Source organism: Rhineura floridana, chromosome 6 (assembly GCF_030035675.1).
Source record: "Rhineura floridana isolate rRhiFlo1 chromosome 6, rRhiFlo1.hap2, whole genome shotgun sequence".
Lineage (NCBI taxonomy): Eukaryota > Metazoa > Chordata > Lepidosauria > Squamata > Rhineuridae > Rhineura > Rhineura floridana.
The window spans coordinates 124,231,307-124,253,336 of record NC_084485.1 but is presented as its reverse complement, the minus strand read 5'-3'; the positions used below and the strand labels follow the sequence as shown (position 1 = coordinate 124,253,336).

Here is a 22,030-nt window from a genome sequence, read left to right as displayed (position 1 = left end):
CTTCCGAAGCTGTGTATACTGTAAGCCAGTATACTGACAACTTTTTCAATGTCTAAGGATATAGCCTCATGAAACTAGAAAAAGAGACAAGCCCATATTTCAGTTTCATCCACCAGGACACTTAACCACCATCCTCTAGGAGGGGTGCTCAGACTCCACATAGATTCATAAAGTCAAAGTGGATTCCTTTCAAGTCGATTCTGACCCATGGCAACCCCATGAATAGGGTCCTCATCGCAAGCGGCACTCAGAGGACGCCACCATTGCCTTCCCCTGAGGCTGAGAGGCAGTGACTGGCCCTGTACCACACTGGCTCTTCATAACGTAATCATCTGAATTGATTCCAAACTGTGGCTATTGAGATGAGCCAACTGTTCCTGCAAATACTACCACATGTAAGGGTTGTGGGCTTTCTCCTGGGGGTGGGGGTAATAACTTTTTGATTCCTCAAGAAAAGCTTTGAGGGTTTTCCATTTATATACTTTCCGACTGTGGCCCCCAAGAGGAGACAACGGGCTCTTCTGTTGTTCTCCCTGCAACGCTCTCTGGCCTACCTTTTCAGGCCTTTAAGAGCTCTCTAAATGTCTCAGCCCAGATTACTCATGTCCCTGTCTGTTCTGAGGAGAAAAATCTAATGTTTACACAGGAACAAACCTAAAATACATTAAGATTTCTTCCCAGATTTTTCACCCCTTATGTTTCCAAGGGCGGAGGGAACAGACATAGCCAACCTGAAGGTTAAAGGGACCTCACATCAGCCATCAAGGCAGAAACAAGGGAAAGCTAGACCCATTCAAAAACATCATGAAGAGAACCCACTTGGCCCTCCAGACAGTACTGAAGGGGGGTAGGAAAATAAACCACCACTGTGGGCTGTTTGGCAAGAGCAAAAGGGAACATTTTTATTTTATTTTATGCTGAGGCCAGGAACTGGGATGAGGGCTCGGGTGCCACAGGCTGTTCCTTAATTTACAGGAAAAACTGCCTGGCCAGAGCCAAGGGTAAAATATCAGGTGCGGATTCCAAATCGTCCCCTGAAAACTTAAAACCGAAGCAGCCTTAGATTTCTTCTTGGCTGGTTCCACAAGAACTGGGTACAAACTGCTGGGACAAACTGCTAGAGGAGCTCAAAGGATGAGATCCCACAAAATGGCTGCCAAAAGGAGATCTGTGGGATCTCCTTCAAATATAACTTGTAGCTCCGAGTTGCCCTGGCTCGTATGTCTGCTTCATGTAGTATATCTCCCCCAAGGGGGAGGCCCCTTAATATCCTGGGAATATATATAACATCTAACCAGGATAGAGACTAGGACCCTTGCTTGAAACACGAAATGCTTCTTTGCCTATTTAGTAGGCAGCTTTGATTTACATGAGAACACCCATTCTGCGTCCCACACATCATCAAAAGCCTGAGGACAAGGGACAATAACCAGCTTCGCACCAGTCAACGGAAAGCCTTTTTAGCTCCTGCTGAATTCGACTGGGCATAGACATCACCTCCCCCCTCAGTTTCTGAGAACTCTGAGCACTCTGCGCGCATTCAGAAGAAGGGGTTGAAAAACCTCTGGGGCAAAGAGCCTAGGTTGCACTTGGGTCGCCTCTAGATCCCTTCCCGACAACTACCCCTCTTCCCTGTCAGGTTCAGGGGAATCATCCAAATCAGACAATAACCCCTGTTGGCCATAGACCTGCTTGGGTGACTGTCCTTCTACCTGCAACCCCTGGACAGTAGTGGGTGTGGGGTATGTGTGTGTCTGAGCATTTGATCGGTCCTGTTGACTCATAACGCCCTCTACCAGTCCACTACATCCAGTGAGATCCTTGTCTCCTGCTATGGACTATGGACGCTGCCTGAACCCTCCCCCACTGCACAATATGACAGGGAATGGGAGCATGCCACCCTGGCTGATGGCTAGGGTAGAATGAGAGGGGAATCTGGTATAGCTACAGCATGATGGCAAACTGCTATATCTCCTCTCCCTGCATGAGTCGCTAGAGTGACATCTGCACCTCCACTTTCCCTTATGGGATCGCCTGCTTGAGTGCCTGCCCCACTTACTTTTAAGGACATGGTGAATGAGGCCACTGATTTCAAAGAAGATAAACTGCTTGACCCCAGACATGAACTTGGGAAACTGAGAATGGGGGGAGATGGGCTTATATCAGGAATGCTCACACACCCCCGCTGCCCTCGCTTGGGGTTGGAGAGAGCGCAGGCTGATAGCTTGTTCAGCCTTGCACTGGAGGCTCACAAACATCCTTCATGTCTCCTGTGTGACAGGAGTCTTGGCGGGAGAACAAGGAAGAGGCAGGCAAAGCCATAAAGTGGTGGCTGTGGCTGTTCTATGCTTAGGAAAAAAGTGTGGGAAACCGCTGCAATGTTGAATCGCTGCAGCGGGCACTGCTCAACCCCCTACTGCCATGCACAATCCGATTTTGTGGCTAGATACCCCCATGCAGCACACCTCACTGGTCCTTCTCCTAGGAAGGGGGGGGAGTCAGATACCACAATCCTGCTCAGTACGAGAGTGGCGAAAACGCAGCTCCATGGAGCAAGAAGTCAGTCTCCCTTCAAAAGTGGCTACCACTGTTGCTAATGCACTGCGGCTAGCCACTCTCCGTTGCTCTCAAAAAAGCCTCACACAGTGCCAAAGTGCCCAGCTGGACTGAACGATCCTCCCGAGCCCCGGACCCACGATGTGAAGGCAGGAGGGGAAAAGAAAACAGTAAAGAACAGAAACAGAAGAGAGAAATAGCTAACAAATTAAGGAGAGAACGACTGAAAGCAGAAAGAACAAAACAAAAAAAAAACTCAGCAAAAAACAGAGGTAAAAGGAAGTTCTGAACAAAGAGAATAAAAGACCCAACCTTCACAGGCCGCAGGCAGGGTCGGTCTGGAGGGTGGGATGACTCCTCCCCCTGAAGAGGAGACTAAGAAGTTTCTAGACCCTGCCTGTCATGACCAGCAGGAGAAGTCATCCCTAACTAGGAATATCCTCCAGCCCTATCTAGCAAATTGCTGATCTTCTAACAAAAATATGTAACTTGTCCCTCAGATCTGCCTTCGTACCTGATGACAGGAAAGTAACACCAATCTGTAAAAAGGGATGCAGGGGGGATCCCAAAAATTACAGGCCAGTTAGCATAATGTCTGTCCTAGGAAAACTGGTACAAAGTTTTATTAAAGATAAATTAACCAAGCATATAGAAGAACAAGCCTTGCTGAAGCAGAACCAGCATGGTATCTGCAAGGGAAAGACCTGTTTCACTAACATATTAGAATTTTTTGAGAGTGTCAACAAGCATACAGATACAGGTGATCCAGTGACATAATGTACTTAGATTTTCAAAAAGCTTTCAACAAAGTACCTCGCCAAAGACTCCTGAGTAAGCTTAGCAGTCATGGAATAAGAGGAGAGGTCCTCATGTTGATCAGGAATTGGTTAAGTAGCAGGAAGCGGAGAGTAGGAATAAAAGGACAGTTCTTTCAATGGATGGCTGTAGAAAGTGGAGTCCCCCAAGAATCGGTATTGGGACTTGTGCTTTTTAACTTGTTCATAAACAATCTAGAATTAGGGGTGAGCAGTGGCCAAGTTTGCTGATCATACTAAATTGTTCAGGGTTGTTAAAACAAAAAGGGACTACGAAGAGCTCCAAAAGGACCTCTCCAAATTGAGTGAATGGGCAGCAAATGGCAAATGCAATTCCATGTATATAAGTGGAAAGTTATGCATACTGGAGCAAATTATCTTAATTTCACTTACATACTCATGGGGTCTGAACTGGCGGTGACTGACCAGGAACAAGACCTTGGGGTCATAGTGTATAGCTCGATGAAGATGGTGACCCAATGTGCAGCAGCTGTGAAAAAGGCAAATTCCAAGCTAGGGGTTGTTAGGAAAGGTATTTAAAATAAAACTGCTGATATAGTGCAGTTGTATAAATCTATGGTGTGGCCACATTTCGAATACTGTGTGCAGTTCTGGTTGCCTCATCTCAAAAAGAATATTGTAGAGTTGGAAAGGTTCAGAAAAAGGCAACCAGAATGATCAAGGGGATGGAGCAATTTCCCTGTGAAGAAAGGTTGCAGCATTTGGGGCTTTTTAGTTTAGAGAAAAGGCGAGTCAGAGGCGACATGATAGAAGTGTATAAAATTGTGCATGTCATTGAGAAAGGGGATAAGAGAAAAGCTTTTCTCCCTCTCATATAACACTAGAACTTCTGGACATTCAATGAAGCTGAATGTTGTAAGATTCAGGACAGACAAAAGAAAGAACTTCACAAAGCACGTGGTTAAACTATGGAATTCGCTCCCACAAGAGGCAGTGATGGCCACCAACATGGATGGCTTTAAAAGAGGATTAGACAAATTCATATAGGAAAAGGCTATCAATGGCTACTAGCCATGATGGCTAGTGCTCTACCAACATAGTCAGAGGCACTATGCTTCTGAAAACCAGTTGCCTAAAGCCACAGGAGGGGAGAGTGCTCCTGCACTCAGGTCCTGCTTGCTGGCTTCCCCCAGGCATCTGGTTGCCACTGTGAGAACAGGATGCTGGACTAGATGGGCCACTGGCGTGATCCAGCAGGCTCTTCTTAACCTGTTCCATTCTTAAAAACAGATTTCAGGTTGCACTTTGACAAAGAAACACTAATGGCTGTTGCTCCATATTTTGAAAATATAACATCTAGTTATAGTTTTACATTTTCAAAATATGGTGCAGCAGCCATGAAGGATGATGTACATGGAGCTGTAGATTTTGTAGGCTTTGTATGACATGGAAACAAATGAATTGATCCATGTGAAAAGCCCATTATTTATTTATTTGGTTTATTTATTTATTTAGACAATTTATATACCGCTTATATTTAAATAAAACTCTAAGCAGTGTACAAGTGAAAACATCTTAAAGCAGCAACTACAAAAAACAATCAATAAAATATAATTAACTGAACAAAAACATCCTCTTTAGTATCAACATAATACTGTATAAACATTGCATATAAAACTGAGTACAAGAAATACAAGGCGAAAAAAACCAATGTACTAGAGTGGTGTGCCATGTAAAGGTGGCCTTCAAAGATAAAAGTCTACATATGGCTGCTTTTTTTTGCATGTTTAAGGCCTTCATTAATCATATGGCAAAAGGGGTGTATATTTCATTGTTGCAAAATGGAGGAGGAAGAGGAGGAGGAGGACTAGCTTGAAAGGTAGGAGAGTCAGAGATCTGGTTGCACCAGTGCTAGGATTATTCCTTGTTTTCTGCTGGTCTGGTCTGATCTTCCAGACATTGCTTAATTGGAAGGTCCTGATTTCCTGGAACTCATAGCCAGAATTAGCTCACCAGGTGAGGGTTCCAGGCAGGTGGGTCGCTGCAGCAGGAGGGATGAGTGTGAGGAAAGGCAAAGGGATCATATGGCAGGAGGGGCATTTATTTTGGTGGTTGCTGCAAAATAAAAGAGCCAGCAAAAAGAAGAGGAGGAGGAGAAGAAAGAAAGAAAGAAAGAAAGAAAGAAAGAAAGAAAGAAAGAAAGAAAGAAAGAAAGAAAGAAAGAAATCTTAGGTAGTAAGAAATGAATCCAAAAGGGGCTACTGAGACACAAGAGAGTGTCCTCAGAGAAACCCCAAGGTCTGCATAATCATAATCATCATACCACCACCACCAGTCAATCAGTCTAAAGGGGCAAAAACCAACACATAGCAGCAACATACATGGGAGGAGGAGGTATGTACTCCCTGCTCTCCAGGCACCAGAAACACTTTTTTTAATTCACCAGCTGCAACAGGAGTTTGGCACCCTGGATAACTGGGCTCCAGCACATCAGGGATGAGCCCCACTGGTATGAATGGAAAGCAAACATGAGAATTGCACTCATCCTATCACTTTGTTCTTTCCTCTCTTACACTGAACACACATTTCCTTTTTAGCAGGGTTTGTCTCCAGTGGAAGCATGAATAAATTATGATACCTTCAAGCTTCTCAGCAAAATCATTTCTTTACATGTCCGATCTTCTGTAGCACTCTATGTAGTGACAAAATATATGCTTATGCTCCCCTCCCTCCCAAACAAGTATTCACAGTATGAGGAATCTCAACATTGTCTCTCACTTATTGAGATACACAATAGCAGTAGGCTGTGTGAACATTATGGTGAATATTCATTAGAAGGACACAGTGGAATACGCTGCATGCTCTGGGAAGCAAGGCTGTAATCCCATTGTATGAGAAGAAATGAAAGGAGGTTTTGGCCTAGACTTTACAGAATCATGGAAACCTAGCACAATATTCCTTGAAGAGACTCAAGACGCATTGAACTTGCCAATTCAATTACCGTCTCAGCCCAGAAAGGCACCCCCGCAATCCCAACCCCAACCCCTTTCTTGCCAAGATGAGGTCTACAGACAACGCAGTGCAGAACAGGCTGCATTGTGCAAGACCTGCAAACATCTAAAATGCCCCAGGCTTTAGAGAACAAGAATCCCTGACCTTTTATGATTGCTACAGTAGTTTCTCAACAAAACACACTACATGCAATAAAGCCCCTTAAATACCTGACAAAAGAATGTATTTGCTGTACTCCACCATCCAGACTGCTATAATGAAAGCTATTTAATGAATATCTGAGAGTCACACTGGCTCCCACTTAGTGACAAGGCATGGACAACAATGGAGGTATGTAGTAGGAATCTGAGTATTGCCCTCTCTCTCTCTCTCTCTCTCTCTCTCTCTCACACACACACACACACACACACATGCACACACCCTAAACTGAATCTTACTTAGCTTGTGCATAAATCCAGCATGATCTGCATATACATAAAAGTCCTGTTCACATGTTAGCCACATGGTGGGGGACAGGATTGTGCCTCCTGGCCCCACCCTTCACATCATGCCTCCCTAACCTTCATTTGTTGGGTGAAAGTCTAAAGGGGCAGCCGACTGCACTCACTGGGGATCCTCTCTGCGATCAGGAGTCCTGAACACACAGGGCTCCCAATCATGTGTAGAAGCCTTTACAAGCACAACCTTCAACCATTGCACAGAGGTGGGGATCGACTTGACAGGTGTGATGCTGAGGGCCTCCTAATGGAACACACTGTCTAAAGAGTCTTCCAGGACAAGAATATACAGCTAAGATTATGGATGGGCTAGAATACCACCCAATGCAGATTTGGTACTGAATTTTCCATTATTCTCCACCATTGCGGATTGGATTTTTATGTAGCGATTTTCTGCGGCTATTTTTGAAAAAAAAATTTTTTTAAAAGTCCGCCTCTAAAATATCAATATTAAAAATGATAATTTTATTCATATTTCCTTTCATTTATTGATATTTCACTTCAAAATATTTATTAATATCAATATCTTTTGCGAGGGGAAAAACAGGATTGGTAAAAGCAGGAGTTAGAGGACAAAGAACGAGCTCAAATCGATACTGGCCAGTTAGGTCAATGGAATGCTTTTGTACCGGCACTGGCCAACGAATCCCATCCCTAGACATAAGGCACTATGAGCTGGACCACAGATCCATTTAGCCCAAAATTATGTCTCCAACTAGCAGCATCCCTGAAAGGTCAGAGGTACGGCTTTCCCTCAGCCTTGCTACCTGAGATCTCCTTAAGTCAAGCTACCAGGGACCTCTTGCATGCAAGAACTCAAGTCCTAACATGTGCACTCAGGTCCCATATGACCCCTTTCTATGTTACGAAGACTGTCAAAATGGCAGCTGACACTCCCACCACTGTCCAATAGGAATACAAATAGTTTCTGGAGCAGCCTTTCCCAACCAGTGTGCCTCCAGATGTTGTTGGACCACAATTTCCATCCTTCCTGATCATTCGCAATGCTGGCTGAGGCTGATGGGAGTTGTGGTCCAACAACATCTGGAGGCACACTGGTTGGGAAAGGCTGTTCTAGAGTAAAGAACAGGTGACTCAAATGAGTGACTGATTGACTGACTGACTGACTGACTGACTTACTGACTGACTGACTGATTGATTGATTGATTGATTGATTGATATACTGCCTCATAGCCGAAGCTCTCTCGGCGGTTTACAACAACTAAAAACAAATATACAAATTTAAAATCATACCAAATTAAAATCCATAAAAACCGATAGGCAGTTAAAAACATGCTATTTAAATGCTGTTTAAAAATGCCTGGGAAAAGAGGAAAGTCTTGACATGCTGCCAAAAAGATAACAGTGTAGGCGCCAGGCACACCTTGTCACAGAGATCATTCCATAATTTGGGGGCCACCACTGAAAAGGCCCTCTCCCCTGTTGCCAGACTCCCAGCTTCCCTTGGAGTAGGCACCCGGAGGCCTTGGATGTTGAGCATACTGTACGGTTGGGTTCATGTCGGGAGAGGCGTTCCATCAGGTATTGTGGTCCCAAGTCGTGTAAGGCTTTAGAGGTAAAAACCAGCACCCTGAATCGGGCTTGGAAACATACAGGCAGCCAATGCAAGCGGGTCAGAATCAGTTTTATATGTTCGAACCGTCTGGTCCCTGTTACCAATCTGGTTGCTGCATTTTGCACAAACTGTAGTTTCCAAACCATCTTCCAAGGCAGCCCCACGTAGAGAGCATTGCAGTAATCTAATTTGGAGGTTACCAGAGCATGTACAACTGAAGCCAGATTATCCCTGTCCAGATAGGGGAGTAGCTGGGCCACCAACCAAAGTTGGTAGAAAGCACTCTGTGCCACCGAGGCTACCTGAGTCTCAAGTGACAGAGATGGTTCTAGGAGAACCACCAAGCTACGAACCTGCTCCTTCAAGGGGAGTGCGACCCCATCTGGGACAGGTTGGACATCCACCATCTGGTCAGATGAACCACCCACTAACAGCATCTCAGTCTTGTCTGGATTGAGCCTCAGTTTATTAGCCCTCATCCAGTCCATTGTCCCAGTTAAGCACCAGTTCAGCACATTGACAGCCTCACCTGAAGAGGATGAGAAGGAGAAATAGAGCTGTGTGTCATCAGTGTACTGATGGCAACACTCCAAAACTCCAGATGACCGCACCCAATGGTTTCATGTAGATGTTGAACAGCATGGGGGACAGAACTGACCCCTGCGGAACCCCATACTGGAGAGACCAGGGTGCCGAGCAATGTTCCCCAAGCACCACCTTCTGGAGCCGATCTGCCAAGTAGGAGCGGAACCACTGCTATGCAGTCCCTCCCACTGCCAACTCAGCCAGTCGTCCCAAGGATACCATGGTTGATGGTATCGAAAGCCACTGAGACATCAAGGAGAATCAACAGAGTCACACTCCCCCTGTCTCTCTCCTGACAAAGGTCATAGGACAACCAGTGCTGTTTCTGTGCCAAAACCCGGCCTTAAACCCGACTGAAATGGATCCAGATAATCAGTCTCATCCAAGAGTGTCTGGAGCTGGCCTGCAACCACTCGTTCAAGGTCCTTGGCCAGGAATGGAATATTTGCCATTTGGTTTCTAGAGATTGCTCACTGGACAAATAATGCTAATTAGAGCTGTGTATGTGGCCTTGGGTCTTATGTGCATGGGGAAACCATTTTTACACATGCCTGGCAGCACTGATAAAAGCTTACTCTCTAATTTAAAGGATATCCCCATGACAAAACTGATGTGCTAGCCTGCTGCACAACACAGCTCTTTATATTCAGCTGATAGAAACATTGCCAAGTACTAATTCTTCATCAGCGCAACGTTTAAGTTTGTTAGACATAAAGCTTAGCAACAAATATTCCATGTAACTGTTTACAATGTTAAGGCTTTTGTTCAGATGAAAAACAACACAGGTTTTTTTAACAGTCATTTAATGCTCCCATGGCATGGGTGCTGGATAAAATCATATTCCAGGATTTATTTATTTTTAAAAAATTGGTTTAAGAGAAAGGTTGAATGATCTTACAAATTCACTCATGCACCCAACAGCATGGAGATGAGATGCTAAGGTACCATCTTTTGCTTCTACACCATGTAAAAAGTGAACATGTTGCATCGTCTCACATATTGTATTCATCTGGATTTTTTCTTTCTTTCGCACAACATGAAACATAAACAGTAACAACATTCCCCTGTTCTCTCTCTCTCTCATGCACACTATTCCACTCCCTCCCTCACATACTCAGCAAGGATTTTCAGAAAAGTTGCCACATCAGCCTATTGCAGCAAAAACAAGAGAACTTTGTGGCATCTTAAAGACTAACACATTTCAAAAAGGTTCATGGGTTAGTGCCCAGCTCATCAGATGCATCTGATGAAGTGGTCTATGGTCCATGAAACTTTGCACCATAATAACACTTGGTAGCCTTTAATGTGCTACGAGACTCTGTGGAATAAACCTCTGTAAACCAAAATTTTTGTATCAAAAACACGAAAGGGGTGTTGGGTATGATGTCACTGAAAAGCTCCACAGAACATACAGGATGTGTCAGCAAGTTCCAAACTACTGACGTGCAGCCTCGTAAAGGCCACAAGTAGATAGGTTTTGCATGTAACATTGGTGTTCCACTTCCAAATAGTGGAAATATGTTTATGTGTTGATAGGGTGCCTGCTTCTGTATGCCTCAAAAATTTTGCTATAAGAATGAGATGAAGTGGGCAGAAGGGTAGAGAACTTTTTGCAGGCAAGAAGCCTCCTTTGTGTGTTTAGGTCCTCTCCAAGCAGCTGCTTATTTTGTTATTTTAATAAAAGTGCTTCTGGCGTGATCTGGTTCAACCACAACGTAAAGCTTGATTTCTTTCACAACTCTTTGTTGGCTTGCTTACATATAGCACCAGCATCTATAGTGAGGTGGATCCAAAGGTTTCCTTCCTCCAACAGAAGGATCCCTTCTGTCAAAGAAAAGACTCCTTCTGTTGGTAGAGAGGCTTAGGATCTAAACCAGGGATGGGGAACCTATGGTCTTCCAGATGTTGTTGGAGTACAACACCGATCATATATATACATATGATCATACTGCACTTACTTGTTACTTCCAACCCATGATGAGAGGGCAGAGGAGTGAGTGCACAAATCCAGCACTCATTTCCAGTCCTACCCAGGGTAAAATTCAAAACGACAAAGTAATGTCTGGAAAAGTTCTTAAGGTTTTGTTTTTGCATTGGAATACACACGTATGTACCACATGGTGTGCAGTCAAGACTGAAACTGAATGCCTTTCAACATTCTCTTTTGTTAGTTCCATTCCATCCTGTTATCTGAAGTAGGAGTTACCACTCTTATAACTAGGCTGTGCCGCTAAACAGGTTTTAGTTAAAGGAATCTTTTGGAAAAAAACAAAACATTGCCACTCTCCTTATCCAAGATTCTGTACTTCAGGATTTTGCTCAAGGTGCCCCCACTCTCTCTCTCTAGAAAACTAAAAATGAAATTAAGAGAAGAAAATCTCAGCTCTCCTCCTCCAGTACCCAGTTCTGGCATAAGCTCCACAAACCATTTAGCTTTTTTTTACATTAACAGAGTTCTCCAAGGACAAGGCATTAACTTTGTAAGAAAAATATATTTAAAAAAATAAACCTGCAGTAGCCTAGCAGACTTCTAAAGTGAATCTTATTCCACAAATACCTTAATTTTAATTAATAATATCAATTAAGAAAGTCCATCCAAAGCCAACAGCTATGCAAAGAAAAGGATATATAATTATTTGAAAAGACAGACTGTGCGTACATATTGGCTATGCGCTTATTGCACAATATCTCCACAGGAAAGTAGCAAGAATAATTATGCAATTAAGAAAAGTCTGCTAAATTTTATAATAGCTGCTCTAAACATTATTTCATTAAGCTACACACAAAGATAAGGGCTGTAATTCAATCATACAAAAAGACATGCAGCAACTGCAGCAGCTTTTGTCTTTAATTTACTTGGTGAACCAGACTTTTTCTTTTTTACCTTGTTTGCAATACTTGTGATAAACGACTTGATGTCTAGATTAGTTGGGCAGCTCTTCTGACAGGGGGCATCTGCACACTTTAAGCACCTGGGGAAGAAAGTAAATGAGTTAAAGCGACTTACAGCACAGACCATTGCCAACAACATACATTTTTCCCCATGTACCTGACAGAAGCTAATCAATCTAAAAATTAATAATGCTTTACTATTTGGGCAACAACTCAGAAACACTCCCAAGAGAAGTGCCATTATTCCCATGCCACAGGCAGGCAAACCAAGGCAACCACCACGAGATCACTCAGCCCTCGAAAGTCAAAAGCAAATCACCCATAAAAGACAATTCCCTAACGCATGTCATGATTTGAATTATGTGATGACATCGTTGTCTTCTTCAACAGAGCCTTCCCTTCAATTAGCAAGAAGAACAGGAACTGTTCACTGAACCTGAAGCTATCATGTCCTCTCTCTGACTTCTCCCACAGTCTTCCTATGTTCACTGTGAAGTTCTAGGCAGATTTAAGGTTCAATACCAAAACACTATGGTGAAGGCGGAATAGTGAATCAATGGCTGACAAGGGTTTTTAAAAGTTGATGAATAGCTAAAATCAGTACATTTAGACTGTGTTCACACATAACACTGAGCTATGGTTTAGTGCTACATCAATGGAGCCTTGGGTTCATACACTTCCCTTCCCTTTCCTTCTCTGATGTGGCCAAGAGGAAGAGATTAGAAGAATTTATTTCCATTTTCAGCCAACCATAGTTTGTCATTATGTCCAAACTGAGACTGTGGTTAGTTTTAACTATGGTTGCTCCAAACAAGTAAACTTCAAACCATGTTTTTTGATCCTGGCCTGTTCAGATAAGCCACAATCAAAACTAACCACAGTTCCCAGTTTGGATAAAACTACAAACCACAGCTGGTACAAAATTGGATGCATCTGATCACCTCCTTACAGCTACACTGAAGGAAGAGGGGGGAGCAGGTTCATGCACATAGCACTAAACTACGGTTGAGCATTATGTCCAAACAAAGTCATGCTAGGTTAAGTAATTCGTGTGTGCAGACTACTTCATGGTAGCAATTAAAGACAAATAATGCATGTGCTTGATGTGAAAGGGAAATTCAGGAAAGTCAAAGGCTGGAGATAGTCAACAGCATCTTTAATTCGGGGGGGGGGGCTATGACAGAGGCGTCACAGCCAGCCTGTAACTGATACATCGCTTTCTTCTTTCCCAGTGTTGTTTCTAGCCAAGCAGATTTTGAAGGTTTTGGAAGCGCTATAAAACCTGAATCTAGAGATGATAGTGGCATGAGCATGCATACTACAGGCAATAATTCCTTCATGCCACCTTCATCACTCCAAAAAATGTCACCAGGAAGGCAAAAGGCATGTATGTTTAACCCAAAGCCAAATGATTCCTCTAGTTAGAAGAAACCACTTCATTCTGGACTGAGCATTCTCTCCCACCCCCCTCCCCTCCCCAGCACAATGGCTGAATGCAAGACCCGGAAAGTCAATCACCATCTCACTAGGAGGTTTAGGTGAACCAATATCCTTTCACTCACCCTCAACCATCGCCACCACCCACCTGCAAAACAGGAACAAAAACACTGCCCTACCTTACCTATTGCAAGGATTCTAGAAATAATGTAGGTAAAGCACTTTGGATACTTGACATGCATTATGTCAAGTTTAAGGATTATCAGTGTTTCTTCTTTTCTCCCCCCCCCTTTTTTCTGGTAAAGAATGAGGTACCGGTACTCATACCTTGATAAAGTTGCCACAGGTGCCAGCACAAAATAGCTACCATGGGCAGACAAAACAAGATGTACCACTACTCTGTACTGGTGAGCATCATCACAAAAAAGCACTGGTTATTATTATTTCTATAGTGTATTATCCCACCTTGATGCCTCACACTTATCGTGAGTCCTGTAATCTCCGGCAAGCAGAATATTATATGTATACCTGTGGTAGGTATAAGAGAGTAAGCATGGGCCCCATGTGACAGGAGGAGTGTTTGGTCTATACAGTTTTTCTTATTGGACAACGTTAGACTGATGCTACAGAGAGACAATTTCAGAATAGATTTCTGTAAGCCTAGAGAAAGCAGGATGATCAAGAGAAGGCAAGGCTTAGATGTAGGTTTAAGCTTTAAATAAAAGACAGGAAAGTTCAATTCTGGAGATGCTGCATAAGAGAAAATATTAACTGTGTGAGCTCCTGTTTTGGAGACCTTCTAGCAAAGCAGACATTGAATAAAGTATAAACTATTTTAAATTTTAAATTAAACTTTGGGAAATAGTGCTGAAAAAAACCACATCAAGATGAACCTAACCCTTCTAAGTTTTTTTTTAAAAAAAAACTTAAATTAAGAAGTGGCCAGGAAGTCATTTTAGATATATAGCAGATGTAGTGATTATTATGTAGTGTCATTATTCAACTTTCATCAAATTATATATTTATCTTGAAGAATATTAATGTATTATTTAACAACAACAACAACAACAACTGACTATTGAAACAGCTATTGAAAATGTCAAAGGGCAAAGCAAGCTTGAATTTGTGGCATTCGGTGGGGAGGGGCAGGGGAGGGAGTACCGTGAATATGCCAATATAGACAGACTCTTATAACAACACCATCTTCCAATTCTCAGAGCACTCTGCAGACTAAAGTGCATCAGGCTGCCATTAATCCCACTTATCACTCTGACAGCTCAGTAATTACACTACTGCTATAGCCCAGGTACTGCAGTTGTAATAAAATATCAACCGCTGTGCAGGATGCATGCTGGTGAGATGTTTTATTAAACTTGGGGAGGGGGGTTGATCATCAAGTGACATTAGGGTTGACCTATTTTTTCTATTTGACAATAAATTATCCTTTGACCATGCCATAATAGATATTACAGAGTGCATTTACTGTACCAAAACAGCAAAAGGTACCGCATTCCAAAGAACCAGACAAATGGCATAAAAGATGGTAGAAAGGCACGCCTGAACGTTATTACCTAAATGGCTTTAAATGATTGATACTGTGAGAAATTAAAAATATGGCTCTGTACTTAGGGGGAATACGACAACAATTGCTGGAAATCAGAATTCTACGTAAATTGCCCTGCACATACAGAGAGAGAGAAACTTTCTTCGTCAGAGGTCCTCTTCTACTTTTCAACTAGACTACAATGTTATGCCTTTGAACTAAATAATATTTTTAGAGTAATCAAGAATCTATTAATCAGGGCCGAGGCATTGCAACCAACAGTGCTCCCCACCCCCAAGTCAAAACATGTAGCATCCAAAGCCAGCCAAGTTACTTTGGTGCCTGAGACAGAAAATCTGACAAGCACTTATTCCCCAACCACCCACCAAAAATAGCAGTAATTCAAAAACAATGCATTATATAACTAACAATTTGTGTCCTTACATGACACCTAAGATCAGTCTGCCTAATGGGAGGACCAGCCCTGGCTATTTATTTATTGCCAAACAATATTGATAGGAATGGAAAACATCCTTTTATTTTACAGTGGTTTGGGGGGGGGGATTATACACAGCTTCCTGAGAACGCAGCTACATCAACCCTGAGATCAATTCTGAGATTTTTTCTCATAAAAATACTCCTGTTCTAATAACCTTCACAAATAGATCAAGTACTAACACCAATGCTGTTTAGCTCTATTCTATGACAACATAACAGAATGCTGAACACAAGCTTTAGCCTTCAGTAAAAGAGAAAAGGTTGGAACATCCATTAACGGCTGTTTTAGGATACTTCATAGATCATCCCATCCCCTGTGTGCCAAACCAATCACTGTATTCTGCATGAGAGGGCATCCTGCAGATGCCATCCTATCATGAGGCCCATTCTGCACAATGTCAGAATCAGGCCTTTAGTGTGGCAGGACCTACCCACTGCATATAGACAGGCACCTTCTCTATTGTCTTTCCGGAGCCTGCTAAAGACTTTCCACTTTTAACAAGCCTTCCAACTTCTTTATCCCAGTTGGCCTCTGTCTTGGAATTGAACTGATGTTATGTGCTGTTGTTTTAAACTGTTTTTATATTTGTATTTTTTTATTATTTTTCTCTCTCTCCATAAGCAGTTGTTTTAACTGTTTTATATATGTTATTAAATTGTAAATTCCTTTGGGATGCCTCATTGGAAGTGATTCATAAATGAAATAACAACAACACAAATCCCAAAAGCAAACCTGCGGCAGAAAGAGGTTTCCACATGCAAGTATGCTCCTCCACCACTGCACTAAAGAGGAAGAGAAGCAACCTTCATCTAGCACCCAGGATATGCATTTAATTGCCAGTTCCATGCACCCCCTGCATATCAATGCCCAGCGCTGTGTGTTCTGATCACACGAGGCCATCTTCTGCTTCTACTATTATACAACTAGGAGAGAACATTGCATCAGCTATTCTTTCTCCCTTTCCCCTACATCCTTGTTTGTTAAACTGTTAAGCACATTGATAGTGGTATAATAAATATGTTTGAGGATCAAGACAGCAAGGGAAAACAGAAGTAGCAGACCTATTCTCATAAAACTTGATTAATGTAAACACACCCTGCTCCCACTATTAAAAATTCATATAAAACTTTGCTTACTGCTCCTGCGAAAGGGGAATAGGGAAGGTCTCAAGGTGTGTCATATCTAGATGTCAGAATTTGCTTCCTTTGCCCCTGTCAGGCCCAGGATGTGACTCAGGAACCAGACCAACGGCTGTAGTTAATTCGTGTTTTATTAGGGTAATGTCCAAACAAAGACTGCGTTTTCTCATGAAGCAATACAGGGATACAGGTCCTGCGGCATTGGGAGAAAGTTGACAGAGCAAGGGACTTCTTCCCGCCTGTTCTTTAAGAAGGGGCCAAACGGGCGCGCAATCTTTCGCTCCTCCTTAACTGCCCCTCAGGTACTGCCCGCCTTCCCCCCCTTCTCTCCTGTCTTTTCAGCTGTCTGCGTGTGCGCGGTGAGGGGGGAAGCATCACCCCCTCCTCTTCTGAAGTTTCCGATTCCAGGATGGGGAATAGGGGAGGGGCTGATGGTAAACTGCCTCCCCGCTTTTCGGCTGTGAGCAGCCCTCCCTCTTTCCCCTCTTGCTCTGAGCCTGAAAGAGGGGGAGGCGTGAGAATGTCCAGGGAGGGCTCAGGCTCCCCGTTGCTAAGCGACCTTATCACTGGCAGTTCCTCTGTTTCGTCTTCGCTCCAAAGGGGGGAAGTTCCTCCCCCTTCCCTCTGCCATCCATCCGAATACTCTTCTCCCAACTCTCCGGGATCCAGCTCCCCGGGATTGGGACCCCAGCTCTGCCTTCCGACAGCCCCTCAGCTTGCCCTCCACCTGGCCTCCTCATCTTTCACCTTCACTCATGTTCTGTATGCCTTCTTTGTGGCTGCCATGTAAAGGTCTGTGACATCTCAACTGGAGAAGCCACACAATTTCAGCTAGAGGAAAATACTAAGTGAATTTGAATGTACCTCTCCAGATGAGATATCTGAGGCATTTCAGGGGATGTCAAAACAGTTTTGATAAAACTCCCTAAACTCAGCTCTTCTGTCCAAAGAACTCATGTCTCCCATGGCTCTCTGCAGCAATACACACCATTTTGTATTAAGGAGGCAAAAGAACCCAACGAAGAACATATCACGATAAAGCATACATAAGCTTGTAATTCAATCCACAAAGATAAACAAATTGTCTTTTCCTCTTATCAGCAGCATCATCACTACCACTACCACTACCACTACACTTTTTTTCCAAGGAGCTCAAGATGGTGTACATGATTCCAGGGCTGTGGAGTCGGAGTCAGAAGCAATTTTGGGTGGAGTCGGAGTTGGAGTCCGTAGAAATGTTCCAACTCCGACTTCAAAATAAATTTTGATTGACAATTTTTTAAAAATATAAAGTCAAAATGTCAAAGAAGCTTCCCATGAAGTCAGCTGTAGTTGAGCATTTCACCATAACTCAAGATGGAAAACATTTTGTGTGTCAGTGTATGACACAGGACCCAGATGAAGACAAATGCTGTGATGCCAAGATCAGTGCATATTCAGACAGCGATAAAAATGCTCCTATGAGAGCTTCCAATTTAAAAAGACATTTACAGCCCTTTGCAGGGCTGTGGAGTTGGAAGCAATTTTGGGTGGAGTCGGAGTCGGACAGTAGAAAAGTAGAGGAGTCAGAGTCGAAGGTTTGGCGTACTGACTCCACAGACCTGCATGATTCTCCCACTCCTCATTTAATCCCCACGTGTAATTTCCAGGTTAGGCTGAGAGAAAATGACTGGCCCAAAGTCACCGAGTTAGCTTCATGGCTGAGATTTGAACTCTGGTGTTCCAGGTCTTAGTCCAACACTCTATCCCACTCCACCATGGTGGCTCTCAAACTTTGAGACATATTAGTTTTGGAAAGGAGTGGAGGAAATACAAGACAAAATAAACTTGCATTCTGAACCAGAGGTGTCAAAAGTGTGGTCCTTGGACATGCAGTGGCCCATGAGCTCATCCAGGGGGGTCTGTGATGGCAACTCTGCAGTGTCATAGCTACGTGTGTGTGTGTGTGTGTGTGTGTGTGTGTGTGTGTGTGTGTGTGTGTGTGTGTGTGTGTAGAACACTCTTTCTGTGTGTATGGAGAACAGTGGGGGCAGTGGCTATATGTACAGTATGTGAACAACAGTGGGCACAGTGGCTGCTCCTTCATTCTTACAACCCAGCAGTCTGCCTAGAAGGTGAGTGGTAAGTACTTGAAGTGAGGGGAAAGCTCTGCCTTCCTCAAAGGAATGACACCGTGGCTGGCAGCAAGACAGGGAAGGTCCTGAACAAGGAAAAGAGGCTGACAAGACACTTGAAAAGAGTGGAGAGTCAGTATGTGTGAATGAAGGAAGTAGCTAAGGACGAGGGGAACAAGCTAAGGAGAAAAAGAGTGACTTGGAGTGGGGGTTGTTGGTAGGGTTGCCATATTGCCTGGTTAGCCGGATTTTACCCAGATTATTTGCATGCCACCCGGCGCCCATTTAGCCCCTTAGGTGGCCCGGATTCTCAGCTTTAATTTTAAAAAAAATTAAGTTTCTAGGTGGTCCGGTTCTCGAGATATACATAAAAACGTCAAATTTAACGTTTAAATCTTTTTTTAAACTACTGTATAGCACTTTGTAGCTTTAACCCTGCCCGTTCAGGATTGCAGCCAATCAGTGAAGCCAGGGTTGCATTTCAGTTTGATTGACCTGAGACAGTGTCTAGAAAACATTGCAATACCAGAAAATGGTGGTTTCCCCCCGTTTGTCTGAAAATCTCATAAATTGGATAAGTACATACATTTCAGTTTTTTCCCCTCTTGTGTGCAGGAGTCAGATCCTGGGCAGTGTTTTGAATACCTTCCCAATACTTGCTTGTGTAAAAGCAATGCTAATCTCATATGCCCAGAGTAAATCCCATTGAATTCAATAGGACTTACTTTTGAGCAGAGCTTGGAAGTAACTAGTTACAAGTAACGAATTACTTGTAATTCATTACTTTTTTGAGTAACGAGCGGGTAATTCCTTTACATTTTGATTGTAATAGAACTAGGAGTAATTTTACTACTTTTGTGGAGTAATTGTAACATTTCCAGAATTACTTTGGGGCATTATTGGGGGGGGAGCAGGGGAAGTCTTCTGCTCCTCTAATTTGTGGATGAAAATCATGTGCCTCAAACTGGGCCTCTGTGCAGTGTTGCTCTTTCCTCATGCTCTGTGGATGGGGAAGAGGCAACGAGGGAGGAGGCAGAGAATGAGATGGGGTGAAGTGGAGAAAACAATTGTTAAAAAAAATGGGTGGTGGTGGTGAAGAATGGAGTGGAGGGGGAAAGGATCTGGAGGTCAAGAACATGGATAAAGGAGAAGGAGGCAACAGCAGAATGGAGATAAAGAACTGTGGGGGTGAAAGATGGCAACGCGAGTGTTTGTGTTTGTGTATGTGAATACTGTGTTTGCACTTGGCACCCAAACTGGTCTCCACCACCCTCTCTGGCTACTGTGCTGCATTTGCAATATTTTAACTGTTTTGCATCTCAGGGGAAAATGTTGGCTCGAGTGAGTGTCCCTTAGTTGGTGGCAGGGCAGGGTCTGGGAGGTGGTTAAGTGAGAGAGATTATGCTGGCTGGCTGAGTGCGGGGGGGTTGCACTTGGTTTGATGTGCAAAGATCTGAGTAGTAGCCTCAGCCTCCCTCCCCACCACCCTCACCAGCAGAGAGACCACCATTGCTATCTTATGAATAAAAATAATTATTCTACTACCTCTGTATGTTTGTTTATTTTTAATGTTGTTTTAGGCTACTTAGATGTGCAGCAGCCAAGGCCAGCACCTTGTAGGCATTTTTTTTAAAGTAACAAATGTAATTGTAGTGATTACTCTGGAGGAAAAGTAAAGTAATCAGTAACTTTCAGGGCAATTGTAATTGTAACGGTAATTACTACTTTTTGGGCCATGTAACTGTAACTGTAATTTATTACTTTTTAAAAGTAATCTTCCAAGCTCTGCTTTTGAGTAGACATGGTTATGAATGTGCTGAAAATCAATGGGACTTTGGAGTGAATGTAAAAAAGAATTGTGTTTGTGTTCTAACTATTTCTGTCCCCCCTCCAGTCCTATTTTAAAGCAAGTAGGCAGGGCTTACTTAGGTATTACAGTTTTTATTCTGTAGGAAACTAATACTGATTTTTAAAAAACTAATACTGATTTTTCTGCAATGACCAACTGGTTTGACAATAAACTATTATATGGGCTGTATGTATTTATACATCTGCAGTGTGTGTGTGTGTGTGTGCGTGTATGGAGTGTTTTCAACAACCCTGTGAGGTAGGGTTGGAAACCAAGGCAGCTCACAACAAGAAATAAAGCTATTTAAAATCCAATAACCATAAAAACAAGTATAAATAGTTGCAAAACAGTGTAAAGTGGCATGATTCGGAATTCTGGGTTGTGTGAATGAAATTGCTTATCACTTGAGGTTGCATTTCTGTCCCTGTTTGAGTAAGCCCCACTGAATACACTGGGACTTGCTGCTGAATAAATAAACCTAGGATTGCACTATAAATATCTTTACAGTTTGTGTAAATTATAAATATATTTGATAGTCATGCTTATATAAATATTTCTTCATTTATCATATTTTTGGTTAGGAATCCTGACTGGTTGTGAGATGCTTAGTTTTCTGCCTTACTCATAGGAATCTTGTTGTGGTTGGTATGGTGTTGCATTTAAGAAATCATGGTACGAAATGGCCTGAAACAGTTTAGGGCAGATTCCTTGGTTCCTTAAAGTGGGAAGAGACTCAAGGGGCACAGTGACTCCAACATTTATTTATGTATTTTTATTTACAACATTTATATACCACTTTATTGTAAAAAATCTCAAAGCGGTTTACGGAAAGAATTAAAACAATAAAATTATTGGCAAAAGCGTTAAGGACAGATACTGAAAAACATTCAAAATAATAAAACCAACAATGAGTTAAAAACAGATTTAAAAACACAATAGCTTCTACATGCCTGGAGAGGCTTGCCTCAAGAAAACTGATTTTAGCAGGTGCTGAAAAGAGGCGTCTGCCTAATGTCAATAGGCAAGAAGTTTCAAAGCGTAGGTGCTGCCACTTTACAGGACTGATTTCTTACAAGAACAGAACAAGTACTGTACTATGTGGCACCCATAACATGGAAAGCACAGCTTGAACTTGGCCTGGTAGCAAATCAGCAACCAATGCAGATTTCAGAGCAGAGGTATTATGTGCTGATAGGATCTCACTCATGTCAGCAATTGTGCTGCAGCATTCTGCATTAACTGCAGTCCCCAGGTCAGGTTGTGCTGCATGGGGATTTCTGTGACCTTGGCTGACTGGCTGCTAGGATATTTTTAGTTTGGGTTTTTGGTTATGAATCCTGACTGGTTGTGGGATGCTGAGTTTTCTGCCTTACTCATAGGAATCTTGTTGTGGTTGGTATGGTATTACATTTAGGAAAGTGTTACTGCCTTTTGTGTTTTTCCCCTATTTGCATTTCACTTATCTTTAACCTCACTCCGTTACAGCCATAGAAGCAACAGCAGCATATGCAAGATAATTAACTCCCATTAGCGATAAGAGCAAGAATTTATGAAT

At 42.8% G+C, this 22,030-nt stretch overlaps 1 protein-coding gene across 9 annotated transcripts in view; it reads right to left on the bottom strand.

Annotated features, from left to right (window-relative positions):
• DPYD (dihydropyrimidine dehydrogenase) overlaps positions 1-22,030 on the bottom strand; it is an 829,935-nt gene that overhangs the window by 605,138 nt on the left and 202,767 nt on the right. For all 9 annotated transcript variants that reach the window (XM_061633715.1, XM_061633709.1, XM_061633711.1 and 6 more), the window contains one exon: positions 11,887-11,974. In XM_061633715.1, the coding sequence (XP_061489699.1) occupies positions 11,887-11,974 (88 nt within the window). The remainder of the gene's footprint in view (positions 1-11,886; positions 11,975-22,030) is intronic.